The sequence below is a fragment of the Rhamphochromis sp. 'chilingali' genome, assembly GCF_963969265.1.
Source record: "Rhamphochromis sp. 'chilingali' genome assembly, chromosome: 18".
Classification (NCBI taxonomy): Eukaryota; Metazoa; Chordata; class Actinopteri; order Cichliformes; family Cichlidae; genus Rhamphochromis; species Rhamphochromis sp. 'chilingali'.
The window spans coordinates 13,412,882-13,439,119 of NC_137945.1; the positions used below are offsets into that span (position 1 = coordinate 13,412,882).

At 40.4% G+C, this 26,238-nt stretch overlaps 2 protein-coding genes across 2 annotated transcripts; one reads left to right on the top strand and one right to left on the bottom strand.

Moving 5' to 3' along the window:
* The first annotated feature begins 501 nt into the window (after positions 1-501).
* Positions 502-4,630, top strand: lypla1 (lysophospholipase 1). Its single transcript, XM_080865806.1, has 9 exons — positions 502-857; positions 976-1,007; positions 1,112-1,177; positions 1,356-1,403; positions 1,495-1,565; positions 1,652-1,725; positions 3,458-3,559; positions 3,918-4,094; positions 4,183-4,630. The coding sequence occupies exons 1-9, from the start codon at positions 789-791 to the stop codon at positions 4,240-4,242; spliced, it is 699 nt and encodes a 232-aa protein (XP_080721932.1). The 5' UTR covers positions 502-788; the 3' UTR covers positions 4,243-4,630.
* On the bottom strand, positions 4,336-15,264 carry LOC308386340 (regulator of G-protein signaling 20-like). Its single transcript, XM_080865807.1, has 5 exons — positions 15,185-15,264; positions 14,018-14,178; positions 8,884-8,967; positions 8,565-8,799; positions 4,336-6,468 (listed from the first exon to the last, which is right to left on the bottom strand). The coding sequence occupies exons 2-5, from the start codon at positions 14,173-14,175 to the stop codon at positions 6,274-6,276; spliced, it is 672 nt and encodes a 223-aa protein (XP_080721933.1). The 5' UTR covers positions 14,176-14,178; positions 15,185-15,264; the 3' UTR covers positions 4,336-6,273.
* Positions 15,265-26,238: the final 10,974 nt, after the last annotated feature.

Here is a 26,238-nt window from a genome sequence, read left to right on the forward strand (position 1 = left end):
TCCTGCTGCTTCTATCAGCAGTTACATCATCAATAAACGCTAGTGATCCATTTCCACTGGCAGCCATACATATCCACACATAACACTGCCCCCACCATTCTTGGCAGATAATGTGGTACACTTTGTGTTGTGATCATCCTGGTACAAATTCACCTCGGTTTCATAAACATTTTTTTTCCAGATCTGTATTGGCTCTTTTGGATGTTTTCTGGAACAATCCAATCTAGTTACCACAGCTCTGCAGATCATCATTGTTCTTGGAAGTAGCTTATGTTTAAATATGTAAAGGTTCTTCTTTTTTTATTAGCATTATTTATAAAATTTTGAATTGTATTTCTTCAGCTGTGCAGTCACATTATCTGTAATTTTCAAATACAGAAGTGGGCTGTGGAGGATTTAACAGCCCTCAAAGAGTCGCTCATCGACATTTCGCTCACCCAATGGCTGATGTGCATTTGTAATCGGGCCGCTAACGACATCCAATCAAAACGCGGAGGGGGCGGGACTACGAAGCGTGCCTGTCTTTAGCGAGTAGAACCCTAACCGTCGGTGTGGTTGTTTTTAACATCACATTTCAACTTCTAAGAAGAAATTGACGACTGCCAGCAGGGACAGGGGGCAGCGATACTTTGACCTCCATGGTCGGTCGGTATTTTGTCCTTCAGCTGTTTTATATTTGAACGGCAGAGTTGGACAAATCTCGACACGGATTGACAACAAAGGGGAGGGCACCGTTATTAGCTAAGAACAGCTAACTTCTCCCGACATAACAGCTGCCTCAGCGCTGCATGTGCGGCAATAACATGTCAGCGCCCTTACCTGCCATTGTGCCTGCTGCCCGTAAAGCCACTGCAGCGGTGAGTTAACAAGGCGACACAGGTCATTCACATGTTAGTGAAAAAAGCAGCTGTTATTAGACAATAAAGAGCCTAGTTTGTACCAGCATGTGCGAATAGGTGTTGTTTGTTTTGACAGGTTATATTTCTGCATGGCCTTGGCGACACTGGGTATGTAGAGAGATTTGTTTACGTCTTGTGTGTAATATTGGTGTTCATTAGGACCCAAGACACTTTTGCTTTCACCTTAACTATAACTGTGTCCAAAATGACAGACATGGCTGGGCAGAAGCTTTCGCAGGCATCAGGATACCACATGTGAAATACATTTGTCCACATGCGTAAGTATTTAGAGCAGTTATAACAGGAAAAGCAGGTTTTGGGAAAGTTTCAGAAAGTCCGTAAGCGCTTTAAGTAGACTTGAATGCTGTATTAAAGGCTGTGAAAATGTATAAACCTGTTGACACATGTAGGGCAGTTAGGGCAAGCCATAATGTTACTCTTTTCCACTGATTACAGTCCCATCATGCCTGTTACTTTGAACATGAGGATGAACATGCCTTCTTGGTAAGCCTCGCAGTTAAGGAGCATTTTTCAATTGAGAGTGTGGCTGTTGCATGTCGGATGAGCCTCACATGTATCTGCTCCCTTTCTACAGGTTTGATATCTATGGGCTGAGCCCGAATGCAAATGAAGACGAGGCTGGAATTAAGAGAGCGTCAGAGAACAGTATGTTGAAAGAAGGATTTTGATCCTTTTCAGGCCTTTTCTTTAGTCATATTCAAACATAAGGGGTTTCCTTAATTTCATTTCAGTTAAAGCTTTGATAGACCAAGAAGTGAAGAATGGGATACCTTCACACAGGATTATCCTGGGCGGATTTTCGCAGGTAAGTGTGGGATGTGCAGGAATGATATGTTATATAACCTTGTTTTTTTTTTGTGTGATTTACAGGCAGTGTTATGATGGCGCATTACTGCCACTGAAAGTAAAAAAAAAAAAAAAAAATCACTGGGTGAGGGCTGGTAACATCTTGCGGAAAATTATTTTTCTTTTAAGTTTACTTACATAAGAGAAAATTGAGAGAAAAACTGGTGATTTCATAGGAAGAAAACAGCAGATTTACCAGAGAAATGTGTCAAATTGATGAGAAAAAACGTGGAAAAGTTGTGCATTTAATTTTTTTTGTTTCAAGTACAAGATATTTACAGATTTTTAAAGTTAAGTTGGAAAGAAATTCACAGCCATGAGAAACACTAAAAGAATATGAACAGCACTTCCTTTTCAGTCATATTTATCCAGGCAGACAAAAAGCTACACTCAGTTCTAATAAAATATGTACTCCTTCGACCTGGAGTAACAGCACCAGTCGCTGCGTACAACTTTAATCTTGAAAAAACGCTTGATGCTAGGTGATGTTTTCTTTCAACTGCAAATGTGCAGTGAGGAAGGTGAGTATAATCATACGAACCACGTCTTTGGGTCCGTTAATAGTAAGCACTTATCAAGGAAATATTAAAGCTACTTTTGGTTGCTCCCTCATGCACAAGGTCGCCACATTGGGTCACTCCTTATGTTTGATTTGGCTGATATTTTACACCGGATGCCCTTCCTGATGCAACCCCAAAGGGATTTGTGTCTCCTTTTAGTTGAATGTGTACATAACTAAGCCATGGAGCCATAGTAGGAGGCAGTTATTATATAGTGTATTATTATGCTGTAAGCAGTTAATACAACAGCAGCCATCTAACATAGACTGAAAATAGGTTAAACACATGTACCGTATCTAAAGCTTAATAACTGTTTGTGTAATCTATACAAAAACGAACTAAAAATTGAACAATTTGTTCTTATGCTTATGCGCAGGACTATTTTTTTGCTAATCTGTTTCTTTCATTTGATATCAAACAGCACGATAACTGAAAAGATTAACTTGATTTAAATTATGGATGTATTTTGTGTCCAGGCACATCTTAAATTTAGGCAAGAAAAGCAGAAAAAACAACTAGGCACTGTTTTCATGTACTTTAGGCACTTAAAATACAAATAATTTATTTCCAAATAAATTATTTTAAAAGAACAAAAGAGGACTAGAGCCTTTAATCATGCAAACATACTCATGTTTTGACACTGCTAAATGAGCCTTGTATGTAAATGTGAATTCCCTTTATTTGACTGACAAATGTGTATTAATGAAGAAGTGTATTTGTCATGTTTCCTCTACAACCGCATTCTTTGTATTTGTATCCTCTAACAGTGAGAAAGGCCTGTAGTGTCACAAACGTTCTGACTTAGATGAGTTACTTGTGTTTTCTTGGAGCTGTCATACTTGCACTGGGAGTTGTTTATTCTTTATTTAGTTGGGTATGTGGCCGTTAGCTCCCACCTGTGAATTATCCCATAGATTTAAAAGTCTGTTCAGTCGTTTATCCAATGAAAACTGACACACACTTAGGTTTTGCTATAAAAACTGGACTGTTTAAATCAATCAAGTGTGGATTAATCAAGTGCTGTCCTCAAGCTGAGGTTGTGTTGATGTGTAGTTGTAATCTGTTGGTGTTAGGCTTAGTATCTTTGTGAGAATGATGGTTTTTTTTGTGTGTGGTTTTTTTTTTCCCCAGGGTGGAGCGTTGTCTCTTTACACGGCTCTGACGACTCAACAGAAACTTGCCGGTGTGGTCGCTCTCAGCTGCTGGCTTCCTCTCCACAAATCCTTCCCTCAGGTAGAAACATTTCTGAGGGTGCAACCTACGCTTTTAGACAGATCCACCTGAAATTTGTAGTTCTTAAAATTTTTGATAATTGACACTTCATAAAGTTGTGAATGCAAGTATTTTCTTTTGGACCGGTTAATAATAAGCACATATATGAGTGGGGTTTTATTTTACTTTGGGTTGATGTCTAATACATTTAGTAAGCACTGTATATATACATGTAATGCTTCAAATTTTTTAATTTATTTATTTATTTTTTTAGCAAACTACTCCTTCAATTGGATTACACTACCGGGATATCCCACAGCCAGCTCACATTCACTCATAATCAGATAATAAAAATAATCCTAATCTGTTCTATTCTCAGGCGGCTGCCAACAGTGCTAACAAGGACATGCATGTCCTGCAGTGCCACGGGGATGCCGATCCCCTGGTTCCCTACGCATTCGGCATCCAGACAGCAGAGAAGATGAAAGGTCTCATCAATCCTGCCAACATTACCTTCAAGTCATACCGTGGTCTACCTCACAGCGCGTGTCCAGAGGTGAGGGTGGGAATAAGAAAAAAAAAAGGCACATTTGACCGTGGAGTTCCGTCTGAAATGCTTTTTGCATCTTTTTGTGTATTTACAGGAAATGGTGGATGTCAAGCGATTCATAGAAAAGCAGCTTCCTCCTATCAGCGACGAATGAACACGAGTGTGTCCGCTCACCTGATCAACATCAACAGAGTCCTTTGAGCTTGACTCCCGTGAGACTACACGGACTCGAGGACCACTGACTTACTTAATTAAAAAATAAAAGAAAGGAAAAAAAAAAAAAAGAAACCTGCTGCTACTCATAGATAAGAACGGGGCTGTCAGCCTGCAAGAGGCATGACTGTACTGATGCTGCATACTGACCTGGAGCCACACACAACCCTCAGTGTTACAGTAGAGTAACTAACAGTAGTTGCTTGATTGTGAAGCTACTTTTCATTGAGACGAGCCATTTCTTGCAGGAATTGTATGTATTATAACAACTAGGGCTACATTTCATGGTTTAATACCTACTCTCTCACAATAAATGGCCTGTTGTTAAATGTTTTTCTTTTTCATTAATGTAGCTCTGGTCTGGTGATGAATTATTAATTAAGGCACATCGCCAAGCTAAAAGGTCAAATATTTATTGCTGCCAGCTTCTCAGATTTCTTTTTTCCTCCCTTTAGTGGTCACCACATTGAATCATCTGCCTCCATCTCTCCCTATCCCAGCGTCCTCTGTCACACCAACCCCCTGCATGTCCTCTTTCCCCTCATCCATGAATCTTCTCTGAGGTCTTTTCCTCCTGTCTAGCATATTCAGCATTCTTGGTCAAGCATATCCACTATCCTTCCTCTGCACATGACCGAACCATCTCAGCATTGCCTCCTAGACTTTGTCTCCAAACTCCCTCTGATATACTCATTTCTACTCCTGTCCACTCTGGCCACTCCCAGTGAAAATCTTTAGCTCGGCCTCTCGTCTTTTTATCAGAGCCACAATCTCCAAACCATCATAGCACTAGCATATTATAAACCTTCCCTTTGACTCTTATCTCTAGCCATCTTTTACAAATCACCCCTGACTCTGGTCTCCACCCGTTCCACCCAGACTTTACTCTCTTTCACTTCTCTCGTGCACTGTTTATTGCTTTGGATGGTTGATCCCAGGCATTTAAAATCACCCCCCTTCACTTTTCCACCTGCCCCCCTCGCATTTAAACACATGTAGTTTCTCTTCTGCTTTCTTTCATTCCTCTCCTCCTGCATTTGGGTTTACATAATTGTAGATACAATATTAGCACCTGGGATTTCATCAGCCTTCTTACCTGATTAAGTAGGACAGCCAATATGTTGTTGGCTGTCCTAAAGTGTAAGTCGTTTCTGAAAACTGTTCTTAACACACTGCAAAAACTACAGTACTACATGTGCGATACATAATGAGGTGAAAGCATAGACTCTACTGTGAATGTTCATGACACATGACAGGAAATGCAACGTATGATTGTGCTTTATTTATGTGAGAATTCATATAGTTATTTCACACAAATTTTTAAATACACAAATATATCAGTGGTCATGGTCATGTATTCAGTTTGTTTTTCCCTGTTTTGCTTAAATTAAATATAGACTAGTATCACAGTATTGAAACACAAAGACAAGATCTATTTCTGGGTATCAGCTCATCAAGTTGTAAAAACTTTGATCTTTGAGAAGAGCTAAAAGCACCAACGTGTGAAGTCATTGTCGCACCATTCGTTTTAGACCAAAGGTGCTAGTGTAGAAGATCTTATTCCAAGGCACTTTCCTTCTTCTTAATTTTACCGTTAAATAAAAACTACTACTTTCTACAAGAACTGGATATGCATTAAGGCTCACAATATACCTAAATACAAATGCAGTGCTCACAGATACATGCGTTCCCTCATTAAACAAGGTAGAAAAGTGCAATGTCAAGCGTTAGGGAGTATATAAAAATATAGATATGTTTTAGACAAGTAACTGATGCTGAACCGAGCATTTGTTCTTGTTTGCTCCAAAGGTTTTGGTAAGCTAATCGTGGGTAAATAAACAGCAGTTACAGCTGGATAAGTAGTGTTCATTTTCACGTCTGTCTTTCTTTAAATAGCAGGACTCCAACATGAACACGAAACTCCTTCGGGTGGGACGCATGCGCTAGAAAGCATTGTGTGGCAGTGGAGAGTCTATGGCTCAGAGGGAGACTGAGACTCCTCCAGGCTCTTCAGCAGATCTGCGTACGCAGATGAGTTTATAAAGCGGGGGTACGAGTCTCTCTGCATCAGCGTGTAGATCTGCTGCTGAGCATCGTCGAACGTGTGCGAGGTCGGCTCAAGCATATTGCGGTTTATCACTTCTCGGACGCGTGAATCCAGACTGACCTGGAGAGGACGAGGAGACAGAAGAATGTTCAATAGCACGGATGATGGATTTAAAAAAATGCACATATAAAAGGACAAAACAACTTCCACACGAGGATTTTATACTCTGCGTGACACTTTCAGATGCTTGTTTAACTGCTCGTTACTGCAAATGCCTTATTAGCCAATCACACGGCACCAACTCAATACATTTAGGCATGTCGACGTGGTCGAGATGACCTGCTGAAGTTCAAACTGAGCATCAGAACACAATGTGATTTAAGTGAATGTTCCAGTTGGACTGGTCTAAATATTTTAACTGCAGATCTAAAAATGGTAAATGGCCTGTATTTATATAGCGCTTTACTAGTCCCTAAGGACCCCAAAGCGCTTTACATATCCAGTCATCCACCCATTCACACACTGGTGATGGCAAGCTACATTGTAGCCACAGCCACCCTGGGGCACACTGACAGAGGCGAGGCTGCCGAACACTGGCGCCACCGGGCCCTCTGACCACCACCAGTAGGCAACGGGTGAAGTGTCTTGCCCAAGGACACAACGACCGAGACTGTCCGAGCCGGGGCTCGAACCGGCAACCTTCCGATTACAAGGCGAACTCCCAACTCTTGAGCCTCGATCGCCCCAATCTACTGAGATTTCTCCACGCAACCATCTCTAGAGTTTAAGCAGAGTGGAAAAGAGAAAAAGAGGAAATATCCTGTGAGCCTCAGTTCTCTGGGTGAAAAAGCCTTGTTGATGCCAGAGCTCAGAGAACGGTCAGCCTGCTTTAAGCTGGCAAGAAGGCGACAGAAGCTCAAATAACTGCTTGTTATAAGAAAGATATACAGAAGAGTGAATAAACAACATGCTGAATCTTGAAGCAGATGGCCTACACCAGCTGAAGACCACTCCGAGTGATCTGATGTCCGTTAAGAACTGATACTACAGTTCACACAGGCTCACCAAGACTGGACAAAAGAAGATTTAGATTTCTGTTGCCTTCTATCAGCAGTTCAGGCTTCTGGTTTAATAATGTGTGGGATATTTTCATGGCACACTTTCAGTCTCTTAATACCAACTGAGTGTCGTGTAAACACCACAGCCTACCTGGGTATTGATGCTGACCACGCCCATCTCTTCATGACCACAGTGTTCAAATTAGAAACTGGTCTTTTGAACATGGCAATAGATTCCAAGGTGACCAGATCTCAATACAATACAGCAACTGTTTGATGCTGTTGTGTCATTATGTAAAAAATCTCAGAGGAATGATTCCAGCACCTTGTTGAGTCTGTGCTATGATGAATGAAGGCAGTTCTGAAGGCATAAGGGGTCCAGCCTGGTACTAGCAACATGTAACTAATGGAGTAGCCAGTGAGTATATATCAACGAGGCTTCCTGCTACCAGCTTGAAAATGTAAAATTACTGCTTTAACCACTTTTGACTCAAAAATATCTACTTACATGCCTTCTTTTGACATAATCCATAAATTAGTAAGGCGACTTCAACCTGTCAGTTCACATGCCTTTTATATGTTGTTTAGTGGTCTCTAGCTAGTCTTTTTTCCTTTTTTATGACTGTTGGCTGGTTTATGTTACTGGTAGCTACACTTGCTGTTGGTGGGTTATTAACAATACTGTTCTTGCAGCCTGTCATTAACATGATATTTATAATACTCCACTTGTTGTCAGTGCTGTTATACTTTGACACCCTGACTCTATATAAACTCTACACCCTAAAACAGCCACTGTGAGACTTTTGGTGAAGTCGATCTTAGAGCTAAAAAAAAGGAACATAAAAGCTGCCTGCAATGCAGCAAAAGCAATCTGCAATATTACACCTCAGGAGTGAGAATGTGTTGATTGTCAGCATTTGAACTGTAGTAAACATATGTGATAATATGGTTGCTACTTGGGACAAAGAAACTGAGCTGATTATTCTTTCATCCAAAATTTATTTACAGTAAGCTAATCTGCAGATTATGAAAAATGTTTTGATATTTTAAAAATGATAACTTATCATAACATATCTGAGAAGATCAAGGCTAGAGAACACATTTATGATGTTCTGTTGATAAACTTAGATATGATCATTCTAAGTATTATTTACTCACCTCTTTAGGGGAAAGGATGGAGATGAAGTCCTCATAGATCTGGCGGACTTTCTCCTCCACCACAGTCTTGTTCGTCTCCTTTTTGAGCTCCTCGCAGGCGAGCCAGAACATCATGTTCTCCTCGCTGAACTCTGTTCTCAGGAACTGCCTGAAGCAGCTTCGCCCGGCTGCACTTTTCATCACCCTTTCAAATGACATCGCCCAGGAGCGAGTGTCTTCCAGAGTAGGCTTTGGGCTGGAAAATAAAAGAATAATGGATGCGTTGGCATGTCACCGAATTTCCACAGCAATGTCACAGATTCTGTATCGCTGAACTCACCTTTCTTCGCAATTAGTGGTTTTGTCCGTCCTGCTCTCAAACGTGGACCTTTGTATTGTTTCGTCTTCATTTCTAACAGTCAAACTGAAAGACAAATAACACGGAGAGCTTTGACGTTTTGATCATGAATGTTTTTAAAGCAGTTTGTCACCCGGTTTTCAGTTTTTCACCCTGCAGCTTGAGCTAGACATTCAAAATTGGAAAATCTTCTAATGTGACCATTTGTTATCAGACAGAATAAATACATGTTATAATTCAATGCATGGCAAAATACATGTGGAGGCCCTTAAGGAGACATGAAAACACCTGCTGTTGTTTGAGTTTGTGTCACACTGGGCCTACGATCAGAACTAATGGGATCCGTAGCTACATTAGCCATGCAGTGTGCTGACATTACCATCAGGATTAAAAGTAATGCATTTGTTCCTCAGTCGCTGTGACGTGCATCACGACTGTATTTGTCCTTACAGCCAATAAGAGAACATTTTTAACATTTTGCTTGTGGCTAAACAATTTAGAAATAAGGGCCGACTGCTCATAATTTGTTTGCAGGTGTACCAGCTAGCCTCAAAGCAGACATTGTGTAAATATGTTACATGATGATGCAAGTAGCAACCTCTGGAGCCGAAAACTGCATTTCCTCTAGTGGCCACTTGAGGCTGGCTCCATAATAGAGTCAACACCCACAGACTTCCGTGTTAAAATGCCCAAATTTAGAGCACGTTTATAATATGGTATTTTTTAATATGTAAAACTCATTGTTCAGGATACTGGCATTAGCAGCCTAGCTGTGCAGATTCACAGCTGTCCAAAAGTCAATGCACTGCACCGCGGTTGTACTTTTGTGGAAAATAGATTATCTGACTAATGTCATGATGACTAATGTCACTAATGTCATGTCTGTGAGGTGTAGCCATCCAAGATGTTTGTGCTTCAGCTTTGCTGAGTTAAACTGTAGTATTTTTTTCCTTTTACTTTGGGCTTCAAATCAAATCAAAATGTATTTATATAGCACATTTAAAAACAACAGTTTTGATCAAAATGCTTCACAAATTAGGAAATAAAAATAAGACAAATACAACGCAAGACGAGACAAACATAGAAACCAACCAAATGATAATCAAACTATCTTACATCAAAGCCAGAGTAAAAAGATGGGTCTTTAAATGAGATTTAAAAGACTGAACAGTCTCAGAAGAACGAATGGCAATAGGGAGTCTTACAACGTGGGAGAGGTAGCTAGGAAGTGGGTCAAAGGGTAACAGTTAGTTGGTTCAATGGAATATGGCTGTCAAAGACAATAACTTCAGTTTTACTGTCATTCAAGGTTAAAGAGTTTTGAGATAGCCAGGTTCTCACATCATGAAGACAGTTAAACAATGTATGCAATGGATCTGTGACATTCAAACCGCTTATTAGTAGATCCAAACTTTTCACACAACTCTATGCACTATGCAGTCATTGGTTTGACCGCAATCTCCCCTGCATACCAAAAGTATTCTAGAGTCAAATGTGAGGCCATCTGTTGAGCAGCTAAAGCTTGGCCCACGTTTGGTTCATCCAACAGGACAACGATCACAAGCACAGGAGCAACAGGACTCTATGTAGTCCTGTGAAAATCTTCTTTTTCACACATAGCTAGAGCCTTGTAACCAGGCTTGCTAGAACTAGCTGATCACTTAACACTCCACCCTCTTGTCCAGATACAGTTACTTCTGGCTCCCAAAAAGCCACCATGGTGGTGACCAATACACTAACCTTAAGGCCTCAAAATGCACAGGCCAAAAGCAATGTGATGGTTGTGATGGCCACGTTTTTATGGTGTGCGCTCAAGAGCAGTGTTTTTCTTTGTATAACTCCTTTCGATATTACATTATAACTCTGCTAACTCTTTACATTCATAGGGAAAGTGACATACCCCAAATGCATTATATGGACTTTAAAATTTCTCCAGCAGCAAACAATCAAAAACCTCAGGAACCATTGGTTTAATATTATACAGTCTAGCCTCATGACTTCCCTTAAATAAAACTAAGAAGCCAATCCCAAATGGTACACATTAAAAATGGGCTGGTGTCTACATACCCTATATGTAGACACTAGACTGAGATAATATCAAAACCCAGAAATACTTTAAATTTCATGCAATCCTCAGTCAAAAAGTCTATTGCAAACACTGATTTCCTACAGTGTAGTGTAGCAGGAGCACTATGCATTCTATAGTTTCTTCTTCATTTGAAATGAGAGAACATTTACAGCACGTTCAGGCTGATCCACTGGGAACGTTTCTGTAAAAAGTATAGTGTGTCAACTGTCCAGCTCATCCTGTGAGTCTCACCTGTGTGGAATTAAAACCTTCTCTCTGCCTGAAGTAGCAGCTGGCTGTCGGCTAATTGGTTCAGGTGAGAGTCCATTGTGAGCCATCCCACCTGGGAATGTGGTGTTTGAAGCTGTGCAACAATTAAATTAAAGTCATACAGATGTAGAATAAAAAACGTATTACTCATCCCCAGCGGAGTGAATTATCGCGACCACGTTCTGCATACAACAGGTCGGCTGTCCTCAGAGGAAGCAAAAGCAAATAGCTGATAATTCCAAAACAGGTTTAACCCCCCCTGAGGCCTCCATCCGACGAGAGCCGGCGCCGGTCACGGGGCCACTGAGTTTATGTTTTTCTGGGTTGCTGTGTGGATGGTGCTGGTAAATGAATGAGAGGTTGGAGTCAAAAGGGAGGTGCATCTGTTGTTGAGCTGTTACTACAACATACGTCTCATTTTATTCCAGACGGAAACTATTAGATTTTTATTTGATTTAACGTTTTCTGGTTTATGTCTCTGCAAATTAAAAATCATTGTTTGGACAAACCAAGACAGTTGGCGGTGTAAACTTTTGCTCTGGGAACTTGTAATGACCACTTTCTTCATGATTTGCTGTTTGTGGAAGCTTTTTTGGGAGCAGGGACCACTTACAGAGGACAAAATAGTCCTAATAACAAACTGAATATACACCTTCACTACCATTTGTACTCTTATGCTCAGCACTATTTCCATTCTAAAACTTTTCAAGCAAAATACTCCAGACATGTGATGTGATGGCTCAAAATCATATGGGAGTTTCCATAGCTTCAGAGTTAAAAACATTAAGCTCATGCTACTGCACAAAAAGTCCTCTTTTAGAACATCAGGTGTTGGCATCGAGGCTGATGGAAATATGAACACCAAACATTACCATCAGATTTGATCCACCATCTGAATCACATTTGAATGGCAATGGCTTGATTTTTCAGTATTAAAATGATCACAAACACACTCCTAATGCAGTAAAAGCATACCTGGACAAAACAAAAAACACAAAGTGGTTGTCTGTGAGTCATGGATTGGCCTCCCAGTAGCCTGGACCATAACATTACTGAAGCAGGGTGGGGTTTGAATGGCCTTCAAGAAGCCTGGAGAACTATTCTGAAGACTACTTAAAGAAATTACAAGGAAGCTTGTCTAAATAGTTCAGGCTGTGTTGAAGAATAAAGGTGTTCATACCAAATAATAACTGTCAAGCTCATCAAAATTGTACAAACTCAGTTTTTGTCTTATATACTGTGTTTCCATGTATGTTTGCACATATTTCAGTAACACATGCACCCAATTCCCATTTTCCGAGGAAGCTATACAGCCATGAGGGCTGGCTCAAGACTTTGCACAGTACTGTCCCTATCTGTAGATATACCCATTTTAGTAATACAACAATCTTATTGGTTGCAGAGCTCTAGGGATCCTGAATCGCATTTCGAGAATCCTGCAGCTCTGTTGGGAAATGAGTTGTGAAAACACTGGATAATTGTAATGACTGGTTGTTTTCATGGGCCACTTACTCAGCAATCAATAAACTCAGTGTTACATCGGTAGATTTTTCTGTTTAATCGATCATAAATGACAAAAATGCTATTATAGTCTGTGAAATCTATGTGATAGCATTGCCAAAAACCGTAAACATTGGCATTGTGAAGTCACAAAACCAGAACACTTTAAGGTTTGGGTGTTTTTTTTCCTATCAGGTGCTTATCAGCTGAACCTCTCCCTTCTCTCATGCCTCTTGACAGGCTATATGTAACACATTTTGTCATACTCGCCATCTTATTATAGAGCATGAGTGCTTTATTTTGTTTGTCATATTCTTGTTTTTAACTTGAACAGGAAATTCAAGGAAACTGCTGCATATTTTTATTTCTTTTTAAGACCGGTTTCATTTCCTGTGCATATTTCATTGCTTTTAAAAGAACTGTCCTTTTAGTCTTATTGCTATCTATTATGCATTGCTATAGTTGTGTAGTTGTGCTTGCATTCTGTTTTAGTTTTCTAATTGTATTTTTTCTTCTTTAGTTTTACTTAGGTGTAGATAAAATACAACACTGTACATTCTGGCTACGCTTTAGTGCAGTTCACTGGGCAGGGTTGTTCAGCGTTTTTCGAGCGTGGCGCACTCCTTTCTGTGGCAACTAAAGTGATTTAGTTTAAGGCCACTTTGGTGCCTTAAACACGTGTTTTGGAAGTAAAAATAACAATTGGTGATCAGTGGGAGACATGAAAGCAAAACAGAGATACTAAAATTGCTCAAAAACAAGATCCACTTGAGTGGGGCTGTGGCAGAGACATAGAATAATGCGTGGAGACAATGGCACTCAAAGCAGCAGCTCACTCAGGAGCAACAACAGCACCTTGCATTCCTATGCCCAGCCCTACACTAGCTGAAGAAGGCAACTACCCTCCCCTTCACTATCTTCTTTCACTGCATGCAGCCCCCAACCAGCTGCAAACGACACCCTCCCTCCCGAATTGTACGTAGCCACACCATTTGACATCTTGCTCCTTGTACACACGCATGCCATATGCCCGCTGCTTGCTTAAGTCCCACAGTCTTATTAGCTGTGAAATTAGCTACAGCTGACACCAATCAGTCCTGCTGGACCAAATTTGAGTGAGTTCAGGATTCATCTCGGCCACACAACAACAGCTAGCAACTCATGCAAAACTCATGAACCCGTGAAATTTAAGGAAATGTAATTAATGAGAGGACTTAAGTCATCAGTGTATAAATCTGTGTGTGGATGTGTGGGATTCAGTGGAGTGTTTCTCCTTACCAGGAACAGCTACAGCAGCAGCACCAGCAGAAGCAGCAGGCATTTGAGGCGTTGGTGGGGGTGTTTCCCATTCTGGTGCGCGCTTGGAGGACACTGGCAGCTGCTTCTTGATGAACCTGCACCTGTGTCTTACGCATCTCCTCCCGCTCTGAGCCCATGGGCTGAAAGCAGAAGACTACAGTGAGAGAGCTGCGCGGAAAGCAGGGTGGTGGTGATGGTGGTAGGAGAAGTTTCACTGGAAGATCATTACCGCATTAAGCGGAAGCATCACACGCAAAACATCACAGTCCAAGAAATCGCAAGAGATTAGAGATCTGACAGCCGGCGCGCAGTTCTAAGGAGGATTGAGAGGAGGAAAAAAAGCGACTCAAGCCTAAATGATACGGAAATCTCGTGCTGAAATCCGTGCTTGCTAAATTGAAACTACCTGAGGTGAATAAACGTGTCTTGCGGAATGCGCGAACACTTCACGATCAACTTTTGCACAATGCAACAGCGATCGACATGAAATATATAAATATATGAATGCAAACAGCTCGAGAAGCCAGTGGATTTTTTTAATCAAGGGTTTGCTGGATTATGCTGAATGTAACAAAACCCAATGTGATGAGCAACAACCCCCGCCCCCCTGTCCCCCCCCCCCCCCCCCCTCCTCTCTCCCTCATCTCCCCTCTCCGTCTGTGAGGGATGAGCAGTAATGATAGCGACAAGGCGTTACTCCTGGACCGCAGCAATCGCATCCTCGGGAGGATACACGATACAAGGAAAACAGTCTCCCTACAGCAAGCAGCCATTTATAGGAACATAATGCAATCATTATGATCAGAAATACTGATAATTTCGCGTCCACTCACATTATTCTCTCTCCCTTTAGAGGCAAAAAGAAGCAGCAGATCTGCTAATATCTAGGTTCGTTTAATGATCGATGATTTTATTTTAGCACGGATGACAGTGTGCACAAATTGTCTAGAAATTAATTCTAATATTCCTGGTTGCTGGAGGAACATCCAGATAAGAATGCTTCAGCCTCACTGGACCCTGTAACTACCCGCCTTATTTTCCAAAAAAGAAAAGAAGAAGAAGAAGAAGAAAAACTGCACAACCAGTCGTGCTTTCAGTCGTTTTTAAGACGCCCTCTCTGTTATAAAAATATAAATGTGTACTCACTGTGTCACCATGAATGCCAGAATACAGGTGATTTTTGGCTCGATCACGTCCGTCTGCCTCGGCTTGACACAAACCAGTTGGTTTCCTCTATGCGCATGCGTTTCCTGCAAGTGTGAAAAGATTTTTCTGCGTCCATGCATTAACTGCCAGAACACAATGTGCGCTGTCTGTTACAGCAATGGCTTCTTCTTGACAGATGGGGCAGGAAGTCTATTGCGTGGCACAGATAATAAACAGAGATTCTTGTAAATTATTATTCATGGGGGGTTTTGTTTTTGGAGGCAATGAAATGCTGCTGGTATATAATCAATAAAGTTTCTGCGATTGGGTCAATTTCTGTTGAATTGAATTATGAAGAAACGTAATATATTCTTAAATCGTTGCCTGTATCACTCATAATCTGGTTGGTAATGCATTTATTTTACTGGGTGCATTTTTGGATTCTGGAGTCAGTGGTGGCAGATATTAAGACGCTGTAGACGTCACAACCCTGACTAATTTAATCAAACATCTGGAAGATCCAAATCAACATCTGCACCTAGTGTGCTCCCAGTGTGGTCAGCACCACTTGAATCCACCAGAGGGCAGCGGCGCTCTATTTAAAAACGCCGGGGCCTAGCAGCAGACCCCCAGGGGATGCTGAGCCCAATGGAGGGCAAATCAGGAGAAGTAAAATTCGATTAAGTGACTGTTAACTAAACTGAATCTAAATGATAAAAAGCAATCACTGCACTTCTTCAGCCATGACAAGATTCTGCTTTATGTAGAGAGCAGGCTGCATAAACCCATCTGTCCTCATGCTGGGCTGAAGCCAGGATTTTAGATCAGTTTTTATCTCTAAAAATCTCTGGCTTTTATTAACCATTTATTCTACACAGTTCATTTAACCACTCAGTTATTTGTCTTTTCAGAATATGCAATAGGCTTTTGTGCATAAAACTAAAACAGAGTCACATATAATGCTGCAGTTAAGAAAATGCGCTGGAGCTTTTTAGATGAATGCTACTTTTTATTGTGCGTCAATCCATGTAAACCTACGTAATTTAAAATAATTTAAAATCAAACCTATTTTTTTTGAAACTCTGGTGTCAGTCTCCATACTTTTGTTGCAGCTTCTGAGTCGGGTGGTAACACCATGTACTGCAGTGATAGGTGTACATGGTGTCACAGTAACAGATGGGTAAACATAGGTGTATTTCTAAATGACATCACCTCACTAATGCTTAATAGTGTGACTGGATTATAAATTGCTATAGAATATAGAACATCTCAAATCATTTTTTACAGCCCTGTAAAAAGTATTTGACTTTTTTTGCATATTTCTCACATTTAAATATTTCACGTTATCAAACAAATTAGAAAATTAGACAAAAATAACCAGAGTAAATCCAAAATGCAGCTTTTAAAGGATGATTTCATGTATTAAGGATTTTTTTAGTTATCCAAAACCTACATGGCGCCGTGTGAAAAAGTAATTGTCCCCCAAATCTAATAACTGATTGTGCAACGCTCAGCAGCAAATACTGCAATTAAGCCTTTTTGGTAGCTGGCAGCGAGTCTTTCACTTCACTGTGGAGGAATTTTGTCCCAGTCTTCTTTGCAGAATTGTTTGAATTCAGCCACATTGGAGGGTTTTTGAGCATGAACGACCTGTTCTAGGTCACGCCAAAGCATCTCAATCTGGTTTAAGTCTGGACTTTGACTTAATTACACTCTAAAACCTTCCTTTTTACTTTTCGAGCCTTTCAGAGGTGGACTTGGTGGTGTATATTGGATCATTACTTTTCTGCATAACCCAAGTGTGCTTGAGCTTTGGGGCCAAACTGTCATGTTATGCTGTGTTAGTAATAAACAAAGCAAGCCTGGGAATCCAAGGTTTCCAGAAATCATTAAACATATAAATATGGGACTAGGAAACCCCCAGCTTAGAGGGATGACTTGACAAAGGACACATGGAGACTCAGACAAAATACACAGAAGGTAATGAAGGAAGAGAAAACAGGCGCACAGCTGTAGAAAACTAACCAAACACAAGACTGAAAGAACAGAACAGGAACACTAAAGGGAACTAATACATCTGAAGTCATCTATAACTAACACAAGAAAATACAAAATAACACCATTAATAAAGAAGTATAAAATAACACAGAACATGAACATAAATTATTTCTCAAAACTCAAAAGGAATAATGAACTAACAGAAAACACAAAACCAAGGGCATGAGACCCAGGGACCGTGACACACAATGATGGCTGGACTTTTGCCTTCAGGTAGAGCTTCTATTAGAGAGCAAAATTCATGGTTCCATTAATTACAACAAATCACCCATGTCCTGAAGCAGCCCCAGACCACCACACCACCACCACCATGTCTGACGTCTTGGTACGGTTTTATGTGTACATAGAAAATATGCAGGAAGAAATCAGGACTGTAAATGTATGTTATTTATCAGTAGTTTTAGCAAATAGAGACATTCATTCTAGTCTTTCTTAACACAACTGTCACATTTATCCAGGGTCTGGACCAACTCTAGTAGTACGCTGGCTCATGACCATTTCAGGTTGGGGTTGTGTCTTCTTTTGCTTTTGAACCAGGGATCTATTGCATGTAGAGCAAACATGCAATTAACTATTTTGGAGCTAAAGCTTCACAGGTAAATACAAACTTCAGAAATAGCATTTCCTGCCACATTTATCATCTCATGGTGACCATTTGTATGAATATTGCCCTCAAGTTGTGAACCATTGGGTGAAATGACCAAACTGCATACAGTTAAAATCAGCTCCAACTCCTACAGCAATAAAATGCTGTGTTTATACCTGTGAAGGATCTTAGTGGCTCTTTCAACACTGTAATTCAAAGTTTAAAGGCAGAGTTCAAAAATAATTTCAAAGTAAGCCTTAAATAAAATTTTGTGTTATTTGCAGTGTGCAAAACACCCTGGGTCACAAAAAAGAACACAAAACAGACTGCAAAAGGTAATATAGAAAACACAGTTTTGTTGTCTGCAGTTGTAGTCTTTGAACTTGTGGACACCAATTTAAAAGATCAAATCTATTCCGGAGACAGCAGCTTTTCATGCTGTATTATTCTGAAGTGTTGCGTAATCTAACCAAAAGAGAATGTTTTCCTGCAGTAGAGTCCTATCCTGCAGTGACGTCGCAAGGCTGCAAAAATGAAGCCAAACCACAAGTGCAAAAAAAATGCTGTCCCTGAATGGCCACTTGAAGCTGGCAGTCAATTTCCATAGACTGCCATGTTAAAATACCTGACTGTAAATGAGAGTCAACCATGTTTATGCCCTGGTACATGCAAAGGGGAGGAAAACTAATCACACTGAATATGCTTATTTTTTCACTGTGCAGCACATTTTGTGAAATGAGATTATGCACTTCAGCTGAACTGGCATATGCAGCTGTGGAAATATGCTAGCTGCTTGGCTGGCAGCAGAGGGGGAATGCCCATGCCTTTCCACTTTGTATGTGTGACGCAGCTATAAAACATATTCAACACACACAGAGTCTCTCGCCCTAAGGTTCGCAATAAATCAAACATCTCGTCGCTCTAGTAATCTTTAAGAGGAATTGCCTCTTTAATGCCGCCTGCTCTCCGGTGAGATAACTGTTACTGTGATCTACTGCTGGAACATGCAGTTATAAGCACATGTGTGAATCTTTTAATCTTATCACATGGATGCAAGCGCCTGTAACCTGACAGCCAATAGGGCTCTCCGATATGGGTATCATTTTCAATTCAGTATGGTATCAGTCTCAAAGCTTGCAGCCCTGTACAAAATGATCCAGCCTTCCAAAAGACATTCAGTAAATCACCCACCCAGCTGTCTGTCGAGGCAGTTTCCAGCAGAGTGGAACGCACGAAATGTGCAGCTACACTCGCTCCCGTTATTATGTCTCTCATTTCACCATCTTCATTAAAAGTCATTACCTCAGTGATTTAAAATAGAGTTACACACTGCGAACTCCTCGCCAGAGTTTATCTCAGAGTTGCAGAAGTTTCCACTATAATGACTTCACTTCCTTTTTTTTTATTATCAGCTCTGCAGCTTGACTGGCCATGTTGGGCTGTTGCATATCTGAGTGAGTGGGAGCCAGAAATATCCCGAAGGCCCCTGCAGGGCACTGCTGCACAGTATGTTTTTTTGAAGAATATACCTGAATGTGTCCTCGGGTGAATCACATCCACACAGCTGACGGATGTGGCTTAATCCTGGGACTCTAAGTGAAAGTAGACATGCAGAAGCAGAGTACTTAGTAGCACATGAAAGCCTTGCTCATATATTACTGGATGGGAATTACTTGTGGATTTTCTCATATATAACTTTAATGTTGCAGCTGCTAAAGGTTGAGCAAATTTGATTAACTTTATCGCACATTAATGTTCCCCCTGGGATCAGGAATGTCCCGCCTTAATCTATAATAAACGTGTATTTAATCTTTTCGGCAGCATAGGGAAAGGCTGGTTAGCGCCGTTTCCTCACAGCAAGGAGGTTCCTGGGTTTCAATCCACCAGCCAGCAGGGGCCTTTGTGTGTAATTTGCATGTTCTTCAGGCCCCATGTGGGCTTCCTTCGGGTGTTCCAGCTTCCTTCCACAGTCCAAAGATGCACATGTTAAGTTAGCTGGTGATTTTAAATTGGCCATAGGTGTGAATTTCTGCATCTGCATGAGTTCTAGGACAGGTTGCTATTGGTTACTCCACCACTCACTCTATGACAGCTGGGACGTGCTCTAGCATCCCTGTCACCCTGACATGGATAAGTAGAAGAAAACGAACGGATCGATTGTTAATATTGTATTATTAAACTATAAGTAACCAAGGACTAACGAGATCTTTTGTGGCTGTCTTGCTATCTTTGGTTTCCACCACATTGCCAGAGTCACCCACAGATTGCGTGGAAGATACTGACTGACATTTGTTAACTATCCAACAAACTGTAGTGAAACTTGAAAGAGTGCAAACTGCAAATGGAGAACATCAGACTTTGAAGTAAAAGTTGCACCTTTTTACAGTTGAAACCGTCATGTTTAAACATCTTGAGGTCTCTAGGTTTGTGTAATAGGGGCTCAAGCAATCAATTTTTACAGGAACTGCCAGCAACCTCTAACAACCGCTCACAGCTGGTCAGAATTATAAATTTGTCCACAGTGACTGGTGGGTACCAGTTGGTCTTTAGGCCTGTGTGCCTTGGGCCTTACACTGACATCAATAAATATTGTCAGTGCCATGATATGGTGATGTTTTAGAAGATTTTATGTCTTTTACAGCCAAGGTCACTACTCATATTACATAATATCACTCAAACACTTTCATTTAGGGGTGTGACCGCTTGTGAGCTCCTTGACTTCTCAGTACTTCACATGTTACAGTAACCTGTGAATTGTGCTGAACTGTGGGCCGGATAAGATACGATGACACTGATGTTTTGGCCACTTGGGGACATTAAAAACTCACCATTCGCATCAAAGAGACAACGTCTTTTAGGCTAACATCACATCTTCTGCATTATAAATCTGGTCTTTAGTGTAAAAAATAGTCCACTTACAGATGAGTGAAAGTTTTTCCTCTCTTCTTTGAACTTCAGTGCATTTATAGAAACACATTTCCCTCTGTCAGAGAACTGCAGCTGGTTTCCGGCAAACTGTTCTTACTGGAGGAAATTGGTTTGCCACAATGTTAACCAGCCACAGGCAACTACAGGGATCAGAAGAACAGAAGGAGCAGAAGACCTCCGACTGCATACAGCTTAAAGGAGGGGCGTCATCAGTCGGCAGACACTTTCATTTCGATGAAATGAAAACTTCAGAAGTGTCTTAATTTGTTTTCCCTCTGAGCCCTTCATAGATATTTAAAGTTTTGGTTGCCGCCGTCATTTTCTTTGTTGTTGCGGAAAGCAATACCCTGTGACAGATGCTCACAATGAACATCCGCTATATGACTCTTTGCAGCAGGGAGGTGGAATCATAATGATGAATATTACCTTTGGAGGGCTTCCAGTAGAGCGTAACACTTTTATTTTTTATTCAGGACCTGAATTAAAAATGTATGTTTACTGACAGTGCAGGCATGCTGATTAATGCTTCATCCACCTTCCAGATCCCCGTGTGGAAGACTGTGCTATATTCCTCCTGTATCTGTGTGATATTATGACTTGCTTGACTTGTTTTGACACATCTGATGACACCTATAGCACTGTGGTGACAAGTATATGTGAATACTAAAACTAAACACAAATGAGAGTTGTAAAAATCTCACATTAAAGCCACGGGCATAGATCTGCTCCTCTAAAAGCTTCCACTCTTCTGTGAAGGCTTTGCAGAAGATTTTGGAGCCTCGGCTGCAGGGATTTGCTCTGTTAGCCGGCATTAGTGATGCTGGACACTGATGTTCAGAGATAAGGACTGGCTTACTATCAGAGTTAAGACTTAAAGAAAAAAAGTTTTCTTTTCTGGAGTTAGTGAACCAGGGTGTCACCTCATTACCACCAAGCCGTAGCAGATCCATCGTTCCGACATGATAAGAGACTTTTTTTTTTTACAGCAAACAGTGAAAACCAAGCAAGGTGGTAGTTTGTATCGTTTGACTGCAAGTTTCTGGTATATATCCTTTAGTTTGGTTTAGTTGAGTCAGGTGAACTGATATTACAGATACCTAAAATGTCTTGTTCTTTCCTTTTAAGTAACTTCTGTCAAAGCCTTGTACTGTACGGTGGCCCTGAGAGGTCAAACACACGCTGCGAAAGCATGCAAAACACAACAGAAAGTGGAATAAAGCACAGTGGAAATAGAAATATGAAAATCTCACAAAACACAATGTTTTTTGGGGAAACAATAAGGTGACAGAAAAGCAGTGACAGAAACCAAAACGAATGATTGCACTGAGACACGTATTAACTCGTGTTGTGAATAAGAAGAAGATGCAGGCAATGTGAGTTTTAATTTCATGACTGATATAATACTTGTTATGAGCCATTTACAGTTACTTTGTCACTTCTGTCGCTGTTTTGTCATTTTCTTGCGTCCAGTAACGTGACAATAATTTTTTCATTTTACTTTTGCATTGTTTTTTTTTTTTTATTTCTGTGGTGTTTTATTTGGCTTCCATTAATTTTGCAGCGGTTTTCTATTTGGTGGTGATTTCTTAAGGTGCAGTGCATTTGACCTCTCAGAGCCACCGTAGACTCTCCATGAAACAAGATTTCAGCTATTAAACCAGAATAGAACCAGTTCTGGGCTGGTGGAAATGTCCATTGGTTAAAATACGATGCTCACATATAAATCAGGGAAACTGCCTTGTTATTAACAAAAAAGGTGCAGAATGAAAAGAGATATTCTCCTTGTTTTAATTAGAAAAAGTTCTAATTTCAACAGGACACTTTTCTTGTTATACCCTGTTGTTCAACTTGTGCAGCACAAGGCTACTCTGACTTTACTTTTTAAAACATACAGTGACAAAGTGCTTCACAGTTTGAATAAAACCACACATTAAAGACAAGTATAAATGTCCCAGTATACTAATTCTTGAAGACTTTGGAGTAGCTCAGTCAAACTCCTGACTTGAAACTGATCGAGATGCTGTGGCATGACCTTAAAAAGGTGAAAACCCTCCAATGCAGCTGAATTACAACAATTCTGCAAAGATGACTGGTTCAAAATTTCTCCACAACACTGTGAAAGACTCACAGCCAGTCACTGCAAACGCTTGATTGCATTTGTTGCTGTTAAGGGTGGCCCAACCAGTTATTAGGTTTAGGGGGCAAACATTTTTTCACACCATTGCATTTGCATTTTTGCCACTGCTTCTTGCAAGTCTAGTTACAGTTACAAACAGAATTTGACATTTTTCAGCACTTACACCAACAAATACACTTTCCTTAGTCCTCTAATGACACAATACAGCCACAGTGTTAAATATACATTATATAATATAGTTGTAAAAGCTCTGGTTTGTGCTTCTTTTCTCCTTTAAAAGTGCTTGTTGCTTATATATACACTCATAGGCAAAGAACAACAGGAACACCTAGCATAACACAAAGCTTTTGAATACACTCGCCCTGCAGTGAGAATGCATTCCCAGGGGAAGGAGTTGTAATGAGAAGCACAGAGAGCAGGTAATGGAGTGACAAGTACCAAGGTACTTCATATTCACGCCTCATTCGCTGCCAAAGAGGAACAGTTTCCAGCAGAAGGTGGAGGAAGGCAAACACATGAAAAGGCAACAGCAGACAACCCCCCTCCCAAAAAGAACCCCCAAAACTGCAGCTCTTTTGCGTTTGGCGCTGATTCCTTGGTGTATTTTTGTGTATTTTTTCTCTGCAAACTAAAATGATTCACTGCATCATTCTTTGATTTCTAATCTGGCTTCCATTATAAACTGAGTGTATACCTCCTCCTTCCTCTCCACCCCCCATCCTTCTCCTCCTGCTCTCTGTCTCCTATGCTCACACATCTTGTGCAGAGGACTGTAGTGACACCATACATTTTGGTGTTTTCTTCAAAGTTGGGCAGTCATGTGGACTCGGGCTGTTTTTAACATCTTTCTGGAAGCCTGTTAAGGTTTAATGTTCTGCCACAGCTATTACTCTATTACAAGGCTCACCTCATCTGCTGCGGACAGCGACTTGAAAAATATGGCAACTAATTAGGGATCCCTCTCAGTTAAAATGAAGGTCGGGAGAAATGGAATATGTTCCTCCAAAATAATTGGACTGAGAAAGTGATGGCTTGCTGCACTGACATAGAAAAAAATAAAGTCAGCAACTCGGCTTCCACCTTTTTGGTTGGTAGGATTTGTCGAGGATCCATCGTATTTGTTCTCATGGAAAAAAAAAATATACACAGTACTATATAGATGTATTATATATAGTACTGTACATTTAAAACAGGCTCCAGAAATGACTCTTATTTCTGCTGCAGCAGTATGATTGGCTCTACCCCCTGAAAATCATTGCAAATGAAAGCAGTGACGAAATATTAAAGTGAAGTTTTTCAGGCGAGACTTTAAACTATCTAATGTAAAATTTGACTATGTTCATTTTTTGTGCATTTCGGGTCACAGAAATGATTCCCTGAAAGCTTTTTGCCTGGAATTGCAAGGCACTTCTACACAATCTGCATAAAATGCAAGAGGAAATCAGTAGGTACCAAAAAAACCAAAAAACAAAACTGGCAGCAGTTGTTAACTTAAAGGGGGGGCTCATTATGCTCAATTCTACCCTTTATTTATATTCCAAGACTCCACAAGAGCTTTGTAATTTTATTCATGGCAAAAAAGCCCCTCGGTTCATTATCCGTCTGAAAAAAGCCTTTTTAGTTCGTGCCTCTTTAAGCCTCGTCTTCTTGACTAAAAGCCAGCTGTTCTCTCTCCCAGGTTGTCAAATATGCTGTTTTGTCACAGTCACTTGCATCTCGGAGTTGCTTTGGTGCTGCCATACACATGCTGTGGACTGGACACCAAGTTCAAATGTTGGGAAGGTGTGGTGGTGCAAATGATTGTCTGCCTCAGGGGTCTTGAACCTGTGGCTCTTTTGCCCGTGTCCACTGTGGGCCCCTGTGGCTTTGACAAAGAAACGAGATGAATGTGAATATGGAAATGAACTGAATTTTTAAAAAATATTTATTTTTATATATATTTATTTACTTCAATACAATCCTGTGGAAAAGTCTTGAGCCACCACTTATTTCTTTATTTTGGGATGGCTGTAGCTCAGGAGGCAGAGCAGGTCATCTACCAGCCAGAAGATTGGACACTGGAGCAGCCAGGGATCCAACCACCAGTCTGCATGTCTACGTGTTTTTAGGCAAGATACTACACTTCAAGTCGCTCTCCATTGCATTCATCAGTGTATGAATTTGTGAGAGTGTTAGATAGATAGGTGCAGAAAACACTGCTTGAATGAATGGGTGTGAACAGGTGAGTGTGGCATTTACATAAAGAGCTTTGAATGCTCAAGTAGATCAAAAAAGACAATTTTTTAAGTCACTTAACATTCATCTATGAGTCATTCAGTCACCTTATTTAAGGAATGAACCAACACTGTTTCTACATGTATCAGACAAATTAAGTTTATGTGTAAGTTCAATAAGGAAGATCTATAATCACTCGTTTGCCTGCTTTCCTGGGTGTTAGGATGTTTCTTGTTCCTTACATCACCCACAATCTTAATACTGTCCAGTCATCTTGTTGCTTGCCTTCTTTGGGCCGATCAGCCTCTGCTATCTCCTCCACCTGTTGCAAAAACACATAATTTATCACACTTCCTTTTGTTGAATCAAAATTTCTTTACTCGAAAACCCTCTCAGCCATGGATTGCGCTCCCTAGATCTCAGACCTCAACATTACTGAAGGAGTGTGCGATTAGAAAAGAACAAAAACCAGCCGGCATCGAGGAAAAACTTTGAAAGGCCTTCAAGAAACCTGGAGAACTAGATTTGTTCAAATTCAGTTGTTTCCCTTATATATGCTGTATTTCCATGTATGTTTCTGCATGTTTCAATAAATTGCTCCACATATTTTTCCTCTTCCTAGCAAAATTTAAAGAAATGAGGCATCTGCATCATAGCCGCTGTCACCCTATGCCTCTTAATCTTGCTCAGTCCAAGTAGTGGTAGCAGTGATTAGCACAAACAGTGATAAAAGCACACATATATTTCTATTTCCCTAAACTATGGAGTCTAAATGGCAAAAAAACCACTAACTGTGGCTGACAATAAAGAATTTAACAGGACATGGATTTGTTACTCTTTGCTAAATATTAATGGAAACTGTTTCATTTGTACAAACACATTAAGTTCACAAAATTGCTTTAATAGCTCCAGAGTTACTGTTTCAAAGTCAACCTAAATATGCTAATAGATTTTCGTCCTTCACTTCAATTACTCCTGTTGAACAATTCCAGTTATTGTGTTTCTATAATGCTGTAACAACAAAGCATTATTGTGATAAAATGTGAAGTCATATTGATAAAAAGCTTTCTTCAGAGTGTTAAAACGTTTTAATTAAATCGTAAAGAGTCCCAGAAATGTTGTTTTCACTCA